The following is a 15,244-nucleotide window of genomic DNA, read 5'->3' as shown; positions in this document are numbered from 1 at the left end:
ATAACCATGATTAACAATTAAAGGAAGACATGAACTTAAACAGAGAAATTACAGATATAAAAAGATGCAAGTGGTACTTCTGGTGATCAAAAATACAGTAGTCAAAGTAAAAGAATTCACTGGATAGGCTTATGGCAAATTAGACACTGTAGAAGAAAATACCAGTAAACTCAAAGATATTGCAATAGAACTACCAAAATGAAGCAGTGTTGAGAAAAAAACAGAAAAGGAAAAAAGAGCTATCAAGCCATGAAAAGACATGGAGGAAACAAATGCATATTGCTAAGTGAAAGTATGAAAAGGCTATATATTGTATGATTCCAACTATTTGACATTCTGGAAAAGGTAGAACTAGAGAGACAGTAAAAAGATTGGGTTTGGAGAAAGAGGGAAGGACGGACAGATAGAGCACAGGAGCAGATACAAGACATATACATACCTGTAATATACACATTACAGATACCATAATGGCAAATACAAGACACAATACATTTGTCAAAACCCACAGAACTGTACAAAACAAAGAGTGAATCCCAATGTGAACTATGGACCTTAATCATAATGTATCAAAATTCCTTCATCAATTGTAACAAACATACCAGACAAATGCAAGATTTTAATAGAGAAAGCTGTGGGGGGAAGGAAGGAGAGGGGCTACGTGAAAGTTCTCTGTACTTTCTGCTCAATTTTTCTGTAAACCTAAAACTGCTCTAAAAAACAAAGTTTATTAACTTAAAAAAACAAACAAAAAAGGTTGGGGACATGTTAAAAGGACAGAGGGTTGAGGCCGGCCTGGTGGTGTAGTGGGTAAGTTTGTGTGCTCTGCTTCAAAGGTCCAGGTTCGCAGATTCAGATCCTGGATGCAGACCTACACACTGCTTGTCAAGCTATGCTGTAGCGGCATCCCACACACAAAGTAGAGGAAGACTGGGAGAGATGTCAGCTCAAGAACAATCTTACTCAAGCAAGAAGAGGAAGATTGGCAACAGATGGTAGCTCAGGGCCAATGTTCCTCACCAAAAAAAAAAGAAAAAAGACATAGGGGACAATCGGAAAGAGCCAGGGGCCAAAGTGGAACTATTCAAGAAACAAAATAATGTAGTATTAGATTATAACCCAGAAATACAGCACCTAGATCTGCCATACATCAAGCAAAAGAAATCTACAGAACACAGTATGCTCAAATCTAACTCTGAGAGATCTGCTGCATCTTAGTCCTATACTATCCATTTTCCCCTCATCAACTACTATATTCATGAACCCCTCCTTCCTTTTCTCTTCCAGTGCCCATATTGCAAGCATCATTCAAGGCTCTCGGCTAAGCTATCTCTACCCAAAAGTCCCTCCAAGAACTCATTTGTTTTCAAGGTTTCAACTTGGTAATAAACCTCAAAATAATATCAACCCCTAACACCTGCACTACGTCCGCATCAACTAATGGTCATGTCTACTTGTATATTTCACATCTCCTCAAATTCAACACGTCCCAAATTAAACTCATTTCATCTACCAATACCAAAATTCCCTACACACAGTTTCCCCATCCCAACTTCAGCTTCTATCAATTACCACTTGCCCACTCACCTAACTCCCAAACCTGCAGGTATCCTCTTTGTCCCCTAAAGTCCCAACGTATCACTAAGACTCATCACTTTCTTTCATATCGACCTCTTCCTCTCCTTTCCACTTCTGCCACTTTAATTTATGCCTTTATTACTACACTCCTGAATTACTTCAAGAGCCTCCTCCTTGTACTCCTGATTAAACTCTTCCCTAATTCATCCTAAATATATTACAGTTTTCATGTAGCTAGCCCTCAATTATTGGTCACTGTAATGATTGTTGTTGAAGATTTCAGTGGATACTATTGGTTGGTGACCCAATATCTGTTCCCCTTTGCTGATGGAGCCCCAATTTTGTCTGGGTACTCTCCACTTTCCAAAGTGACTCAGGGAAATGAATCCTAGGGTGAATCTTGATTGGTTGTACACAATCACGGCAATCCCATCCGCCAAGATTTAAGTCCAAGCATGTCATGAAATGTGAGAAGTGGCCCTTTTGAAGACTTCTGGGAAAGATTTCTTTGCTCCTACAAAGGTGACACAGAAAACATGGTACTTTCTTACTCTGAATGTTGTCACATCTAAATGAAATTCTTGAAACTCCTGCAGCCAACCTGAAGATGAAGCTGGCAAGCACAGGAAGGAGGGCAGAGGCAAGAGTACTGAAATAAGTGGAACGGAAACTCAACATCCAGTCCCTGAGGAAGCCCAATATACGTAAATGGATAAATCTCAGAAGCATTATGTTTCAGGAAAAAAACCACAAAAGGAGCACATATTGTAATGATTCTATTTACATGTTCCATATGAAGTTCTAAAAATAGGCAAAATTAATCTACAGTGATAGAAATCAGATTATCAGTTGTCTAAAGCAGGATCTGGGGGGAGGACTGACTTGGAAGAAGCAACAAAGAACTTTTTTAGGGTGATGAAAATGTTCTATATTGTGACTGGACTGGTGGTTACATTTGCGAAAATTCACCCAAGTGAACTCTTAAAATGAGTGCATTTTACTGTATATAAATATCTCAATAAAGTTGATTTAAGAAAGAGCGATAATTAGCACTATAGTATGCCAGATGGTTGTAAGTGCCATGGAGCAAAATAAAGCCAAAAATGGAGAGTGAGAATATAAGAGGCAAGTAGGTGGGGGTACAAGTATGTGTATAATTTTAACTATGGTGGTCATGAAAGGCCTCAATGCCTTTTCAGTAAAGAACTGAAGGAAGAGAAGGTGTAAGTCATGTAGGCATCTGGAAGAAGGCTTCAGGCACAGAGACCAGGAACTGCAAAAGCCCTTGTCTTTTTCACTGATGAAATGGAAAGCCATCTGAAGATTTTGACTAGAGTGATCTGACTTATGTTTTAAAAGCATCACTCTGGCTGTTCAGTTGAGAACAGCTATAAAATGGTAAGGATGGAAGCAGGGAGTCTGGTTAGGAAGCAACTGCAATAATCCAATAGTATTTTAAACCAGGGTGGTAGTAAGTAGAAATGTTCAGATTCCAGACAAAATTTAAAGAGAGAGCCTTTGCTAATGGATTGAATGTAAGATTGAAAGAGAGGAAGAAGTCAAGGATGACTCCAAAATTTGGAAGAATTGGAAGGAGAGAAAACTCATTTACTGAAGTGAGGAAGACTGAAGGAAGAACTGGCTTATTTGTAAACAGTGAGAATTTTATTTTGGTCAAGTTAATCTTGAGATGCCTGTTAGACCATCCAATGGAAATGTAAAGTAGGCAGATGGATATACAAGTTTGAAGTTCAGGAAGGGGTCTAAGCTAAAGATAAAAATCTGGGAGTTGTCAGTATATAAAAAGGCATGTAAAGAGATAAGCTTTAATGAGATCACTAACAGACTGAGAATAGAGAAGAGAAAAAAAGCCAAAGGCTGAGCCCAAGGTCAATCTAATATTTGGAAATGGGAAAGAAAAGGAAACAGTAAAGGAGACTGAGAAAGAATGGCCAGTGAAATAGGAGGAAAACCAAGAGACAGTATCCTAGAAGCCAAAGGAAGAAAGTGCTTCAAGGAAGAAAGATCAATCAACTGGACCAAACGCTACTGATAGGTTAAATAAGATGAGGACTGTGAATTCAAAGGAATTCTTAGAGAATCGCGGTCTCTTCAGGAACCCAATTCCATGTGAACATTCCTTGTTCTAGATAAGTCATTCACACACTACTAGGTTCAATTTGTACAAATTAAAAATCACTGCGTATTTTTAAATCAAACTATTACTCCTGAAATGGAAGCAGTAGTATGTTAATCTATTTTAAACATGATGCTTATTTTTGGTCACTATCTGGTATTCTAAGTATTCTAGTAAATAATCACCTCTGATGTTTACCACTTTTACTCTGGCCTCATCAAACTCCAAACATTTCCACATCTAAGAATCAAGCTATGCTACAACTTTTTCTAAGATGTGACCTTTATTTTACTAGTAGGTTAAAATATAACATCGGATAAAATATAACCATGGATAGTAAAAAATTACAATCCAATGAGTACTGAAGGACACAAACAGAACAGAAGACTCCTGGTACAGAAGCAGAAAGTTACAGAGAAATATAAATATATTTTGGCACAAATGCAAAAGACTCAGTCAGACACACACATACAGGATGCATATTGTGGTCCAAATCTTTTTAACTTGAGCCAAACAATGTAAAAGGCTCAGCTTAGGACAGTCATGCTCTTATCTATTTAAAGATACATTTTTAACACTGGGCTCCTGCTGCTGTACAAATTTTGATACAAGAACATTTCAAGTCCTCTTCAAACCCAAAGGAACAGTGTCTTCCAAGTAATCTGGTCCATTTCAAGGTAATTGATCTTCCTCAGAATATAATTTGGTGATGAGAGCTCCTGGCCAGGACAATGAGATAACATTCTCCCAGACATGTCCATTCAAACTTAAATTCTAAAAATAAATGGAGCATACATTCTTCACAAAACCACAGGCACTAATGGTGCATACAACACACCACAATCCTAATTATTCCATCTGGGCAAAGGATACTTGCAGTTCACAGCAATTCCTGATACAAGTAATAAGAAAGAAAAGAATACTAGTAAGTCATTATCAAGTGTCTGTTCATAGATACAGACTGACTCTCACCTTCTACGTCAATATTTTTTCTGAGTTCCTTTTTGGATTTTTCATTAAGTAGATTATGTTCCCTGACATGAATATTTCAGTCCTCTCTCAAACAGATTAGATGGCAAGTTGTTCCTAAATTTGCCACTATAAGTGGCAGATAAAATCAGAAAATTCTTGATACAGCTTAAAATTGATTGTTTTTCATTTCAGAGAAATTCAGCTAGAGTTAAGGCAGTGGCAGCACACAATCCCCCAATGACAAAGTAATTAACTTCAAAATTACTGCTCCCTTCACTTTTATTTATATAGGAACAACAGGTAATGGTACTTTTCACCCTTCCCTCAGTTAACTACATTGATTCCTGCTTATCACAAACTGGAATACACTGTAGTATCCTCTTGTGTTGTTGAATAGTTGCTACTTTCATGCAACAAAGGCAGATTTTGTTTAACCCTTTGTCAGTTAAAAAAAAAAAAGTCAGGCCTTTTGACGTCAGGAAATGCAGAAGCAAAGTCCTCCAAGTAATGAAATGAATCAATTACATTTACATTTTTTAAACAAGTTCGAGCCTAAAATAAGTAACCCTCCCACAAGGACACACGAAAATTTTATTTTAGCATGTCAGTACATCCAAAGATAAGTATAACAGACTTCTTTTTCCTTTTTTACAATAGACTTCTAATTAGCACAACATTTTCGAAATTAATTTCCTGTGTTTCTGTGAGATTGTTTGGGTTCTGGAGGACATGGGAGGGGAAGAAGGGAAAGAATTATTAAAAGTACTCTTCTGCAGAAGAAACATAGCTACGTAATTCCTACGCAAATGTTTGTTAACTTCCCCTGGCATAAAAATAGTGATGTCATTCTACACAGCAGTACAGCAGAGTTATAATGAACACCAAGTTTTTAAATCACTGACAACTTAAGGAAATTAAGAATATTACTCAAAAATCTCCTCTCCCTAAAGTGCCACATCTGTGGAAGAGGACAGTGTGCCCATCTGGGGTTATATACATACCCAACATCAACAAAACTGAAGTCATTTTTCCCTGCACAACAGGAAGAGCTGGTTTTTTTCCCTTAGAACTCTGAGCAATGAAAGCCACTTTAAATGGCTCTGTATAAAAACACAAGAAGGGTGTGTCAGATTCTATTAGTAAAAGCAGCTCAATATCAAGAATTCCTCTTCCTTTAAAATAAAATCTAAAAAATAACTAAAAAGTTCCTTTTTACCTTTAAAAATTATTTTCTCTTTACTTCATTTTCTCTACTCTAAAATACAGATTAACATCTTTAAAGAGAGTATAAAAGGAGTTTATAAATTTGAATTTGCAATGTGGCTCTCACAACAAAAGAAATCTGCACATTTTTTTTCTCCTATAGTAGGCTCTAAATAAAACATGGAAACTTGATTCCAGTGAGAACAACAATATAAACTATTTTTACTATAATATCAACAATATTTACTACACCAAGATTTGTGGTTTATTTCCTAATCTCTTAGGAATAAAATATAATACAACTATTTCTTCAGCTTTAAAATTACCTCAAATTGACTGCAATACCATGAAATTGTAAAATGGTTGCAAAACTTGAGGCAGCATGACTATATCCCTTTCTATTAATATTTAACATAACTAACCTTAGAGAAACTGCAAATATTTCATCCTGGCTTTACTAAATGTCACAATTCAAATTACAAGTCAACATCCAAACTAACAATTAAAATCACAACAAAACCAACATAACATTTTAAACAAAAGGCAGTTAAACCAAGCTGTCATGAAGAGTTCAGATTTCCACATCCTAATTAGTCAAAAAATTGCTCAACTATTTAGAATTTTTTTTAATATCTGATCTATCAGGAATATACCTACTGTTTTGACTTTCTACCTGTGCCACATTTATCTTAAGTTTTAAAATTCTGGACCTGTCAACCGTTAGAGATCAACCATCAAATTACTTCAACAAGTAGAAATAGAAACACCGCTCCCAAACAGCAATTCCTGCATTGCCAGACACTTATCTAGTCGGTAGATTTATACCATTGTTCATTCTTAGTTCCTTAAAAGTAAAAAATACCCACAGAAGGTGGCATACCTCTAAATTAGTTTAAATATGGTACAAAGTTATTTTTAGTTAGGTTCAAGTTTTAAAAAGGGACTAATCATTCTTTTCAAAGGCTAATCTACTTAAGTTCCTTCCACATTAAAAAAAAAAAAGCTTAATTTGTCTCTTTTGGAAATAAGAAATGCTATTTATGTAATGCTTAAGCAAAAGGATATTAGAGTAATAGAATAATAGACCTGACATCACATCAGGGTCAGGATCAAACCTATTGTTAATAAAAATAAGTTTGACATTTATTCTAATGATAGTCCCTTCAAATACTAGCATGGCTAAATGTCACTTATATGCACTTTCAAATATAATTCTTATTTTAAAAAAATACTCTTATCTTTTACTATGCAAAGTAAAAAGGAAGAAAATTCCTATAAACTGGTTCTTATTCATGAAAAAAAGATATAAGAAACATCCACATAATATTTATTTGAGAGTTGTGTCTAGTCCCTCCTTGCATGCTAGAAAGACGCAAAGACAAACACTTCCAACTATTCAGACAGATCATTCCACAGTTGTAACTTTCATCATAGTTCTCAAAGCAGCATGGTGAGGTCAGCTCACAAACAGCTTAAGTAGCAAAACTAGAAATTGGTGGTAGTAGTATCAGGCTACATAACAGCCTCTCCAAAGAATATGAAGTAAGAGAACTAAAATGTGCTGGCAACGCGCCAAGAGACTGGATGGAATATAGTTTTGAGCAATGAATACACAGAGCTTACGATATATAGCAATTCTTCATCTTTTACCCTGTAGCTTGATTTTCCTTGTTTTAAACCAAAAACAGCCATATAGAAGAGGTATTTAACACTACTATGTTCTTCCATACTTAATGACTTGAAAAGCATCTGGGCTTGCAACGATTTGGTAAACTAAATACACACTCTAAAAAGAAAAATCTGACTTCCATCCTATGTGAAGATGAGGAAGGTAAAATACATAAAATTATATTGATATTATTCTGCATAGAATAGCCTTTATTCTCGAAGGATTTTACTGCCCTCAGCATAATTCTAAAGACTTAGGTTTTTCTATATTCATTTCTCACTGAATATCTCTGCAACTGGTTGGCATTCAGAATTAGTCAACTTTCTCAATAGCTTTAATAAAGAATTAACCCTGTCAGATCAAAGGACATAATTATGGTCAGAAACAATCCCTTTTATCTTTATCGAAATATATTTTACTTTTATAATTTCATCTTTATTGAACTGTATATTAAAACAGAATAATAAAGTCTAATTCTTAAGTCTCTGACATGTTGTAAACAGATTTTCTAAAAAACCAAAAGAAAATGCAGTTATTTTAGGCAAGAGAAAGAATCATATTCAATTCAAATCAATACACATTTAACACCTATTATGTGCCACACATTATGCTGAGAACTAAGGAAACAAAGATAAATACATATACGGTCTTACAGAGCCAACAATCTAGCTAGGGAGACTGACCCACTTAAAAATTAATCTCTCTCTGCTCTAGCAGCTAGAGAAACAAAAGCCCTGGTATCACACACTAAAGTGTGAATAAGTCTGCCAGAGAGGATGGAAAAATCTTCAGAGAAGATGAGCTATGTCTTGAAGGATGAGAATTTCACAAGGGAAAGCAGCATACTGCAGACCAAGAAGGACAGAATAAGCAAAAGCAAGAAAGCACAAAAACATGGCATATGTGAGGAAGCCCATGTGGCAAGGGGAGGGATAACAATTTCTGGAACATGTGCTACTACTCTTCTACCCTCACCCCACGATAGACATCACTAATCAATTAACGAATGTTTAAAGCCCACATGAGACAAACTCCTTCTCAACAGATAACCCAAAACCAATGGAAAGAGGTAAGTCCATGAGGTGAAATTTACATGCTATCCTGAGCCTGGGAATACAAAGCGGTGGGACTTGAGGCTAGAAGGGTAAATTAAGGACAGATTATGAATGACCATGAATGTTGGGTTAACAAGTTTAGATTTTATCCTATGGGCAACAGAGGATGAACAAAGGATTTTATGAAAAATATTGACATGATCAATTCTGTCAGATGTTTGAAGAACGCATTTGGACAGACAGAATAAGGGCAGAAAGAACAGTTAAGATGCTACCACAATAGTCTAAGCAGGACACAACGAGGCCCGGATTTCAGTTATGGCAAAAATCTACTGCAGGCTCTAAAACAAAATCGGAGTGTTTAATGGGATTTTATAATTCACGATTTTAAAACAACAGTTTGAGAAAAATTAATATTCTAATTAGTTTTCCCAAAAAATACTCAAAAAGGAAAAGAAAAGACAAACTAAGGTAAAGACTAGAATTAAAGAAATGAATCACAATGATACTCAAGATTACTCAAGACTATAAATTCAGAAATAGATATTTCAGGTTTAGCATCAAGAAAGAAAACGTCCTCATGACCAGACTAATACTCAGCAAGTCCTTTCTTCCTGAGGGCACTAATACTCTAGCCAAACAACAAACTCTATTCACCTTACATGCCCCTACAATGTAGGGTCAAATTCACACTCCCAGTGAGATGCAGAAAGCACAAAAGTCAAATTTAAAACCAAAGTTTGAAACCATACAAGAGTTCTGCTTTATCCAAACATGTAAAAATTACGTTTCTTTTAAGAAACATAATTTATATGAACTAAATCTCCTGAAAATACTATTTTACCATTAACTAATTCATATCCCAGGCATTAAACTCTAAAATTCTTTTATTTATTTACTTATTTATTTATTTATTTTGGTGAGGAAGATTGGCCCTGAACTAACATCTGTGCCAATTTTCCTCTATTGTTTGTATGTAAGATGCCACCTCAGCATGGGTGGATGAGCGGTGTGTAGGCCCACGTCCAGGATCCAAACCCGTGAACCCAGGGCCGCCAAAGCAGAACTTAACCACTACACAACTGGGCGGGCCCCTCTAAAATTCCTTGTGTGGAACAGATCCTATCTGTAGCACTTCGGGCAGTATGCAAAAAAAGCAACTCTCCTATCACTCCTGCAGAATGTTTAATAAATGAAATTATTCTAATTAAAAATAAAAACTTCAGGGCCAGCCTGGGGGCGCAGCAGTTAAGTGCACACCTTCTGCTTCGGTGGCCCGGGGCTCACCAGTTCGGATCCCCGGTGCCGACATGGCACTGCTTGGCACACCATGCTGTGGTAGGCGTCCCACATATAAAGGAGAGGAAGATGGGCAGGGGGATATGAGCTCAGGGCTAGTCTTCCTCAGCAAGAAGGGGAGGATTGGCAGCAGTTAGCTCAGGGCTAATCTTCCTCAATAAATAAATAAATAAATAAATAATAAAATAAAAACTTCATTGTAGCTCAAAAGGTCAAAGATATTCAAAGAGTCTTTCTATTTTGGAAAAAGAGAGTCTTTAGCTATCGCAAGCAAAGGCTAATGTAGTGATGTTAAATCCAAATGCAACATGTTTACAAGCATGCTAGAAAAGCTAGTATTACCATTTTAAGACCTAAGGATACTCACATTAAGGATAAAATTACCCAGTAGTGAATGCCAACAATGCACTTGGTACTATATAGACACATACTCAAGGATTCTACTTCGTTCTTATCCCAATTCTTTTGTGTCTCGGTAACAAACTCTCAAATTGGGATTCTGTTTCTCTTAAAACAAGCTAAAATGAAAAATACGAACTCCAGAGACAAAATGTATTTGTGGTATATTGTTTCTGAGAAAGGAAATCAGATCATAATCTATCTCTTTTCCAGAAAGATATGGATTAGCTAGTCATGAGCAGGGTCTACTTCTCATGATGTCATCCCAAAGCCATTACTAAATGTTACACATGTTATGCTTCCTTCAAATCAATCACAAAACAAGTCATCCTAAGACTGAGGTCAAATTCCATTCTAACTAAAAGATCTCCAGACTTGAAGTAATGGTCCACTTACTAAGTAATATTCAAAGACCAAATTCCAGAAAAACCCTCCTCCTGTACCACCCCCCACTTAAAAAAAAAAAAAAAAATCAGTCTTCTTTTAGCTCAGTGTAATGGAATGTGACCTGTAGTTAAGAGCTTTGCCATTCCTTATTTACTGCTTAAAGAACATGAAGCAGATCTATTCTCTTGCATAAAGATAATCTATTTTTAAAAGAAAAAAAGTGAAGTGTAGGTGGTTAATCAGATAACAATTAGAACAAACAAAAGGTAAATTGGTTTACTCGGTTTCTCATGTGTTACAGTTGGAACAAGCATATTTACATAACTGAATTTTTATTTTTATTTTACTTGTTTTTTTCTCAGTGAGGAAGACTGTCCCTGAGCTAACATCTGTGCCCATCTTCCTCTATTTTCTATGTGGGATGCCAGCACAGCATGGCTTGATGAGCGGTGTGTAGGTCCATACCTGGGATCTGAACCTGCGAACTCCAGGCCAAGGAAGCAGAGTGTGTGGACTTAACCACTATGCCACGAGCTGGTCCCTATTTTTATTTTACAACATTAGTCAGACATCTAAAAGATTTATGAATTGTATGACTCCTAATAAATTAGATAGGGGAGGGAGGTTAGAACTACAACTACTTAAATCTTCACACACAAAATTACTATAAACATCTTTTCATGACAAATCATATTATCATTGAAGTTACATACTTAACTACTTAATCGTAGAGAGAACAGGGAAATATTTAAGAAATGTACTTCAAAGTCTAAAATTAAACACATCTACCTGAGGTTCAGTTTCTCATTTTTAAAAAAAGAAAGTATTTGACTAGATGATCTTTAAAGCTACTATGATACTTCACCCCAAGTTTAAAATGAACAAATTCTATGATTTAATTCAGACGAAACCTCTCCCAAGATAATCCCCTTAAGGATATATTTTACTTACATTCTTCCTACACCTTCATACATGTTAGTCTCATCTACCAAAGTCATAATCTCTGTATCTGTAAGATGTGCATGCTTTTTCGTTCTGTTTAGCTGTTCAATCTGTATGTCTGCAAGCTTCACCTTCTGCTGAGTGTCAATAACTTTGGCTTGAAGCTCTGTAAAAGCCTAATAAAAACAAGTCCTTGATTTAGTATGCGAAACATTTTACAGGAAACATTTAAGTCAAATGCAAATATATTAAAATAAAGCATGCTAATCAGAGACAAAGATGTGAAATTTACCAGAGCAAACACCAAGACAATACAATTATATCAAGTGATCAAGCCACTATGCTAAATACAGAATTTAGCCTGTCCTCTGAAGAAGCAATCTATTTGAAGCAGCAAAACAAATGCTCATTAAATAATAACTATACCAAGTAGCAGCTACCCAAGGAATAATCAAAGTAATAAAGGCAACAGCCAGAGGATGAAACCCAGAGACCCAAAACAAGAACCATAAATGTAGTAACTTGCTACATTTGTATTACACGACTAGGTTTCAAAGCACTTTCCCACATTTGTTCGAAATATTAAAATGGCAATATTAACATGAGAGCATTAATGGATATAATAAAAAATCTCATTTACTCCTCTCAACAATCTTACGAGTTAGGGATGGTAGTTTCATCATCGTAGTTTACAAATTAAGTAACTGACTGTGTTAAACAGATATGAGTGGCTTGCACAGGGTTAAGAACTATTAGGTAGAAAGGCAGGTACAGTACTTAAATCCATTTCTTCTCACTCCTAGTTGAGAAATCTTTCTATTCTGTCTACAGTAATATTCAGAACATGAGTATTTGTAAGAGAAAGACAAAAACGAGAAAAAAATTTCAAGGCATTGGTAAAATTTATTATGAACTTCATATGCACATACCAAGCCAAATTTGACCCTTGTGTACACTTAACTCAAAGACAAACACAGTTCTTCGATATTCTTGTTCAAGTGCCTGGAATGACTTTCACCTGCTGTCAAATTTATGCCTTTCTAATAACATTTGTGACTGCAATATATGGCAAAAGCTACTACTTAACTTTTATTGACTTTGTTCTAACCTAATAGTGCAGTTTCAAAACATTTATGAGTTTGAGGAGAGAGGAGGTACCTGAAACTTCCTATTAGTCTCCACTCCCTCCCAGGAAAAAAACAAACCTTATAAAGATATTAGAAGATAAAACCTTTAAACGACAAGTTTCTTTTATAGTTAATTTAACTGGTTGTCAATATATCCAACTTAAGTTTGTAATCATTTTTTTAGTTTGCATTGTTTGTCCACAGATTTCTTAGCAACAAATTCAAACAATACTGGGAGGTAAGCATATTCACAGCTGTACTCTATTGTCAGCTCTTTCACTAACCCCTGACTTAAATTTTTAAATTTTAACAGAAATAAAAGGTAAACTTCTAGAATGCTTCAAGCATTCTTAAAATGAATTTTGTTTTGCATGTAAAATTACAGGTATTGCCTGACTGTTCTGTTCACAGTTTGCTAAGGAAGCTACTATATTGTTAAAGCTGAGATATTACAGCATTAGAGATCATCACATAAGGGCTAAAGTTACAAGTTTCGAAACAAGAATGACAAAAAGCAAGGCACATACACGTAACTCCTCAGAGCAATAACAAACATCTTCATTTTTAGGAGCAACAGCTATTTCAGCTGTCCTATTTCTTATGCAAAGGTTGACCAGAAAACAGTCTTTAGTAAAATCTGCTTTTCTGAAAAAACTGAATGGTCAAAACGTGTGGAGTAAGGCAGAGAATGCTGGATTCTAGTCCTAACCTCAGAGTTTTTTCTGATATTCAGTTTCTTTTTCCAGAAAAGTATAGGTTTCAAGTAGATGAAGTCTAGTATCCTTTCAATCCCCGTGCCCCCGAACCCCCCAAACAAAGGTATGGCTTGGGGTCGTTAGTGGTGTTAAAATCCTGACAACTCTCAGGTGGCAAAAAATGTTTCTAAGTAACAACACGTTAATAAGCAATTGTTTGAAGAGAGAAACCCAATTCCTTCAAATATCGATTTTATTTGGAAAACATTACTGGACTTGTTTATTTCACAAGTTCTTCAAAAAAGGTGGGAAGGGGTCGGGAGCCGAAGCCCTGAGATGAACATTGCTATGAGAATATCTGATTCTCAAATGTATGTATATACTGAGACCTTTCAAGATGGGATCAAATAAGTGGCCTAAAACACACAAGGTTGGACTTGGGAGTTTTGCAGAGCAGATAAGGATGCAGAATTACAAATGGCTTGGCTAGGGCAAGTCGTCCGAAAGGGCTCCAAATTGAAACGCTCACTTCAGGCCTTACTATGGAACTGATGGCTCCGAGTGCAAGGAAACGGCTATAAAGCGCGGAACGAGGGTACAGGCCAGCCATCGGCCTGCCAGACTTACCCAGACCCAGCCCAACCGGCTCTTATCCAGCTAAAGCCGCCCGCCCCCTACTCCAGCCTAAGGAGGCCCGGTCCCGCCTTAGGACTCCTGGAAATCATTCCCCAATTCCCTGGGGCCTCTTTCCTTCCGCAGGACTCGAGCCTCACTCTACATTCTTGTCTAAAGTCCCCTTAGCTTCCAAAAAGAAGCCACTGCCTGCTCAAGACGCTCTTTTACCTTCTTCAACTCCAGATCCACGGGCGCCGCCATCTTGGTTCACACTCTGCGCCTGCGCGGTGGAGACGGCCGGAAAGAGGGGAGGGGGAAGGGCGCGCCTTGGCAGTTTGATTGTCCCGCCTCCTTCTGCGCCTGCGCACGAGTCGGGCTAGTAGCTATTCTTCCCCGCTCTGGGCCTAGCAACCGTTGATTCAGAGTCTCTATTCCCCATGTGAGCTATCAGGCCTGGCCTGCTTCTCTATATCCTTCCAGACAGAGCACGATGCGCAGATTTTGGGTATGGTTTTAAGCATTTTGACAAATAGTTTGTGCTGCTAAAAGGAGATGTATGTAGATCAGGCCAAAACCTCTTCATTCATTCAGTTTTTCAAGCTAGTCCCTGTGTTGTCAAGAAGAGAAAGAATCAGCCTGAGCCTCGGGCATGCCAACTTGAAGACCAGAAGGCTTAGCTGAAGTGTTCTCCCAAACAACTTATTTCTACTGAACGCTTCTGGAAGACTTTCTAGACACAATGGTTCTCAAGAGAGGCCAAATAAGTTTGCTGAAAAAAAATACAGGGCCGGCCGGTGGCACGGCAGTTAAGTGTGCACGTTCCACTTTGGTGGCCCAGGGTTCACTGGTTCAGATCCCCGGTGAGGACATGGCACAGCTTGGCAAGCCATGCTGTGGCAGGCATCCCACATATAAAGTAGAGGAAGGTGGGCATGGATGTTAGCTCAGGGCCAGTCTTCCTCAGCAAAAAGAGGAGGATTGGCAACAGTTAGCTGAAGGCTAAACTTCCTCAAAAAAAAAAAAAAATACAGATTGTCTGGTCCTCATCCCAAACTTATTTAGAATCTTAGATTGGGGCCTAGAAATTTGCACTTTTTCAAACTCCCCTTATGACCTCATGCAAGTCGTCTGCAGACCACATTTTTTTTTAAGATTTTATTTTTCCTTTT

At 37.0% G+C, this 15,244-nt stretch overlaps 1 protein-coding gene across 1 annotated transcript in view; it reads right to left on the bottom strand.

Moving 5' to 3' along the window:
• The window catches only part of PFDN1 (prefoldin subunit 1), a 59,550-nt gene extending 44,663 nt beyond the window's left edge, over positions 1-14,887 (bottom strand). The window contains exons 1-2 of the mRNA XM_008515559.2: positions 14,304-14,887; positions 11,648-11,814 (exon numbers count right to left, since the gene is read on the bottom strand). Of these exons, the coding sequence (XP_008513781.1) occupies positions 11,648-11,814; positions 14,304-14,336 (200 nt within the window). The 5' untranslated portion in view covers positions 14,337-14,887. The remainder of the gene's footprint in view (positions 1-11,647; positions 11,815-14,303) is intronic.
• Positions 14,888-15,244: the final 357 nt, after the last annotated feature.

This window comes from Equus przewalskii, chromosome 13 (genome assembly GCF_037783145.1).
Source record: "Equus przewalskii isolate Varuska chromosome 13, EquPr2, whole genome shotgun sequence".
NCBI lineage: Eukaryota > Metazoa > Chordata > Mammalia > Perissodactyla > Equidae > Equus > Equus przewalskii.
Note: the sequence above shows the minus strand (reverse complement) of the source record. Positions and strands in the feature narration are given on the sequence as shown.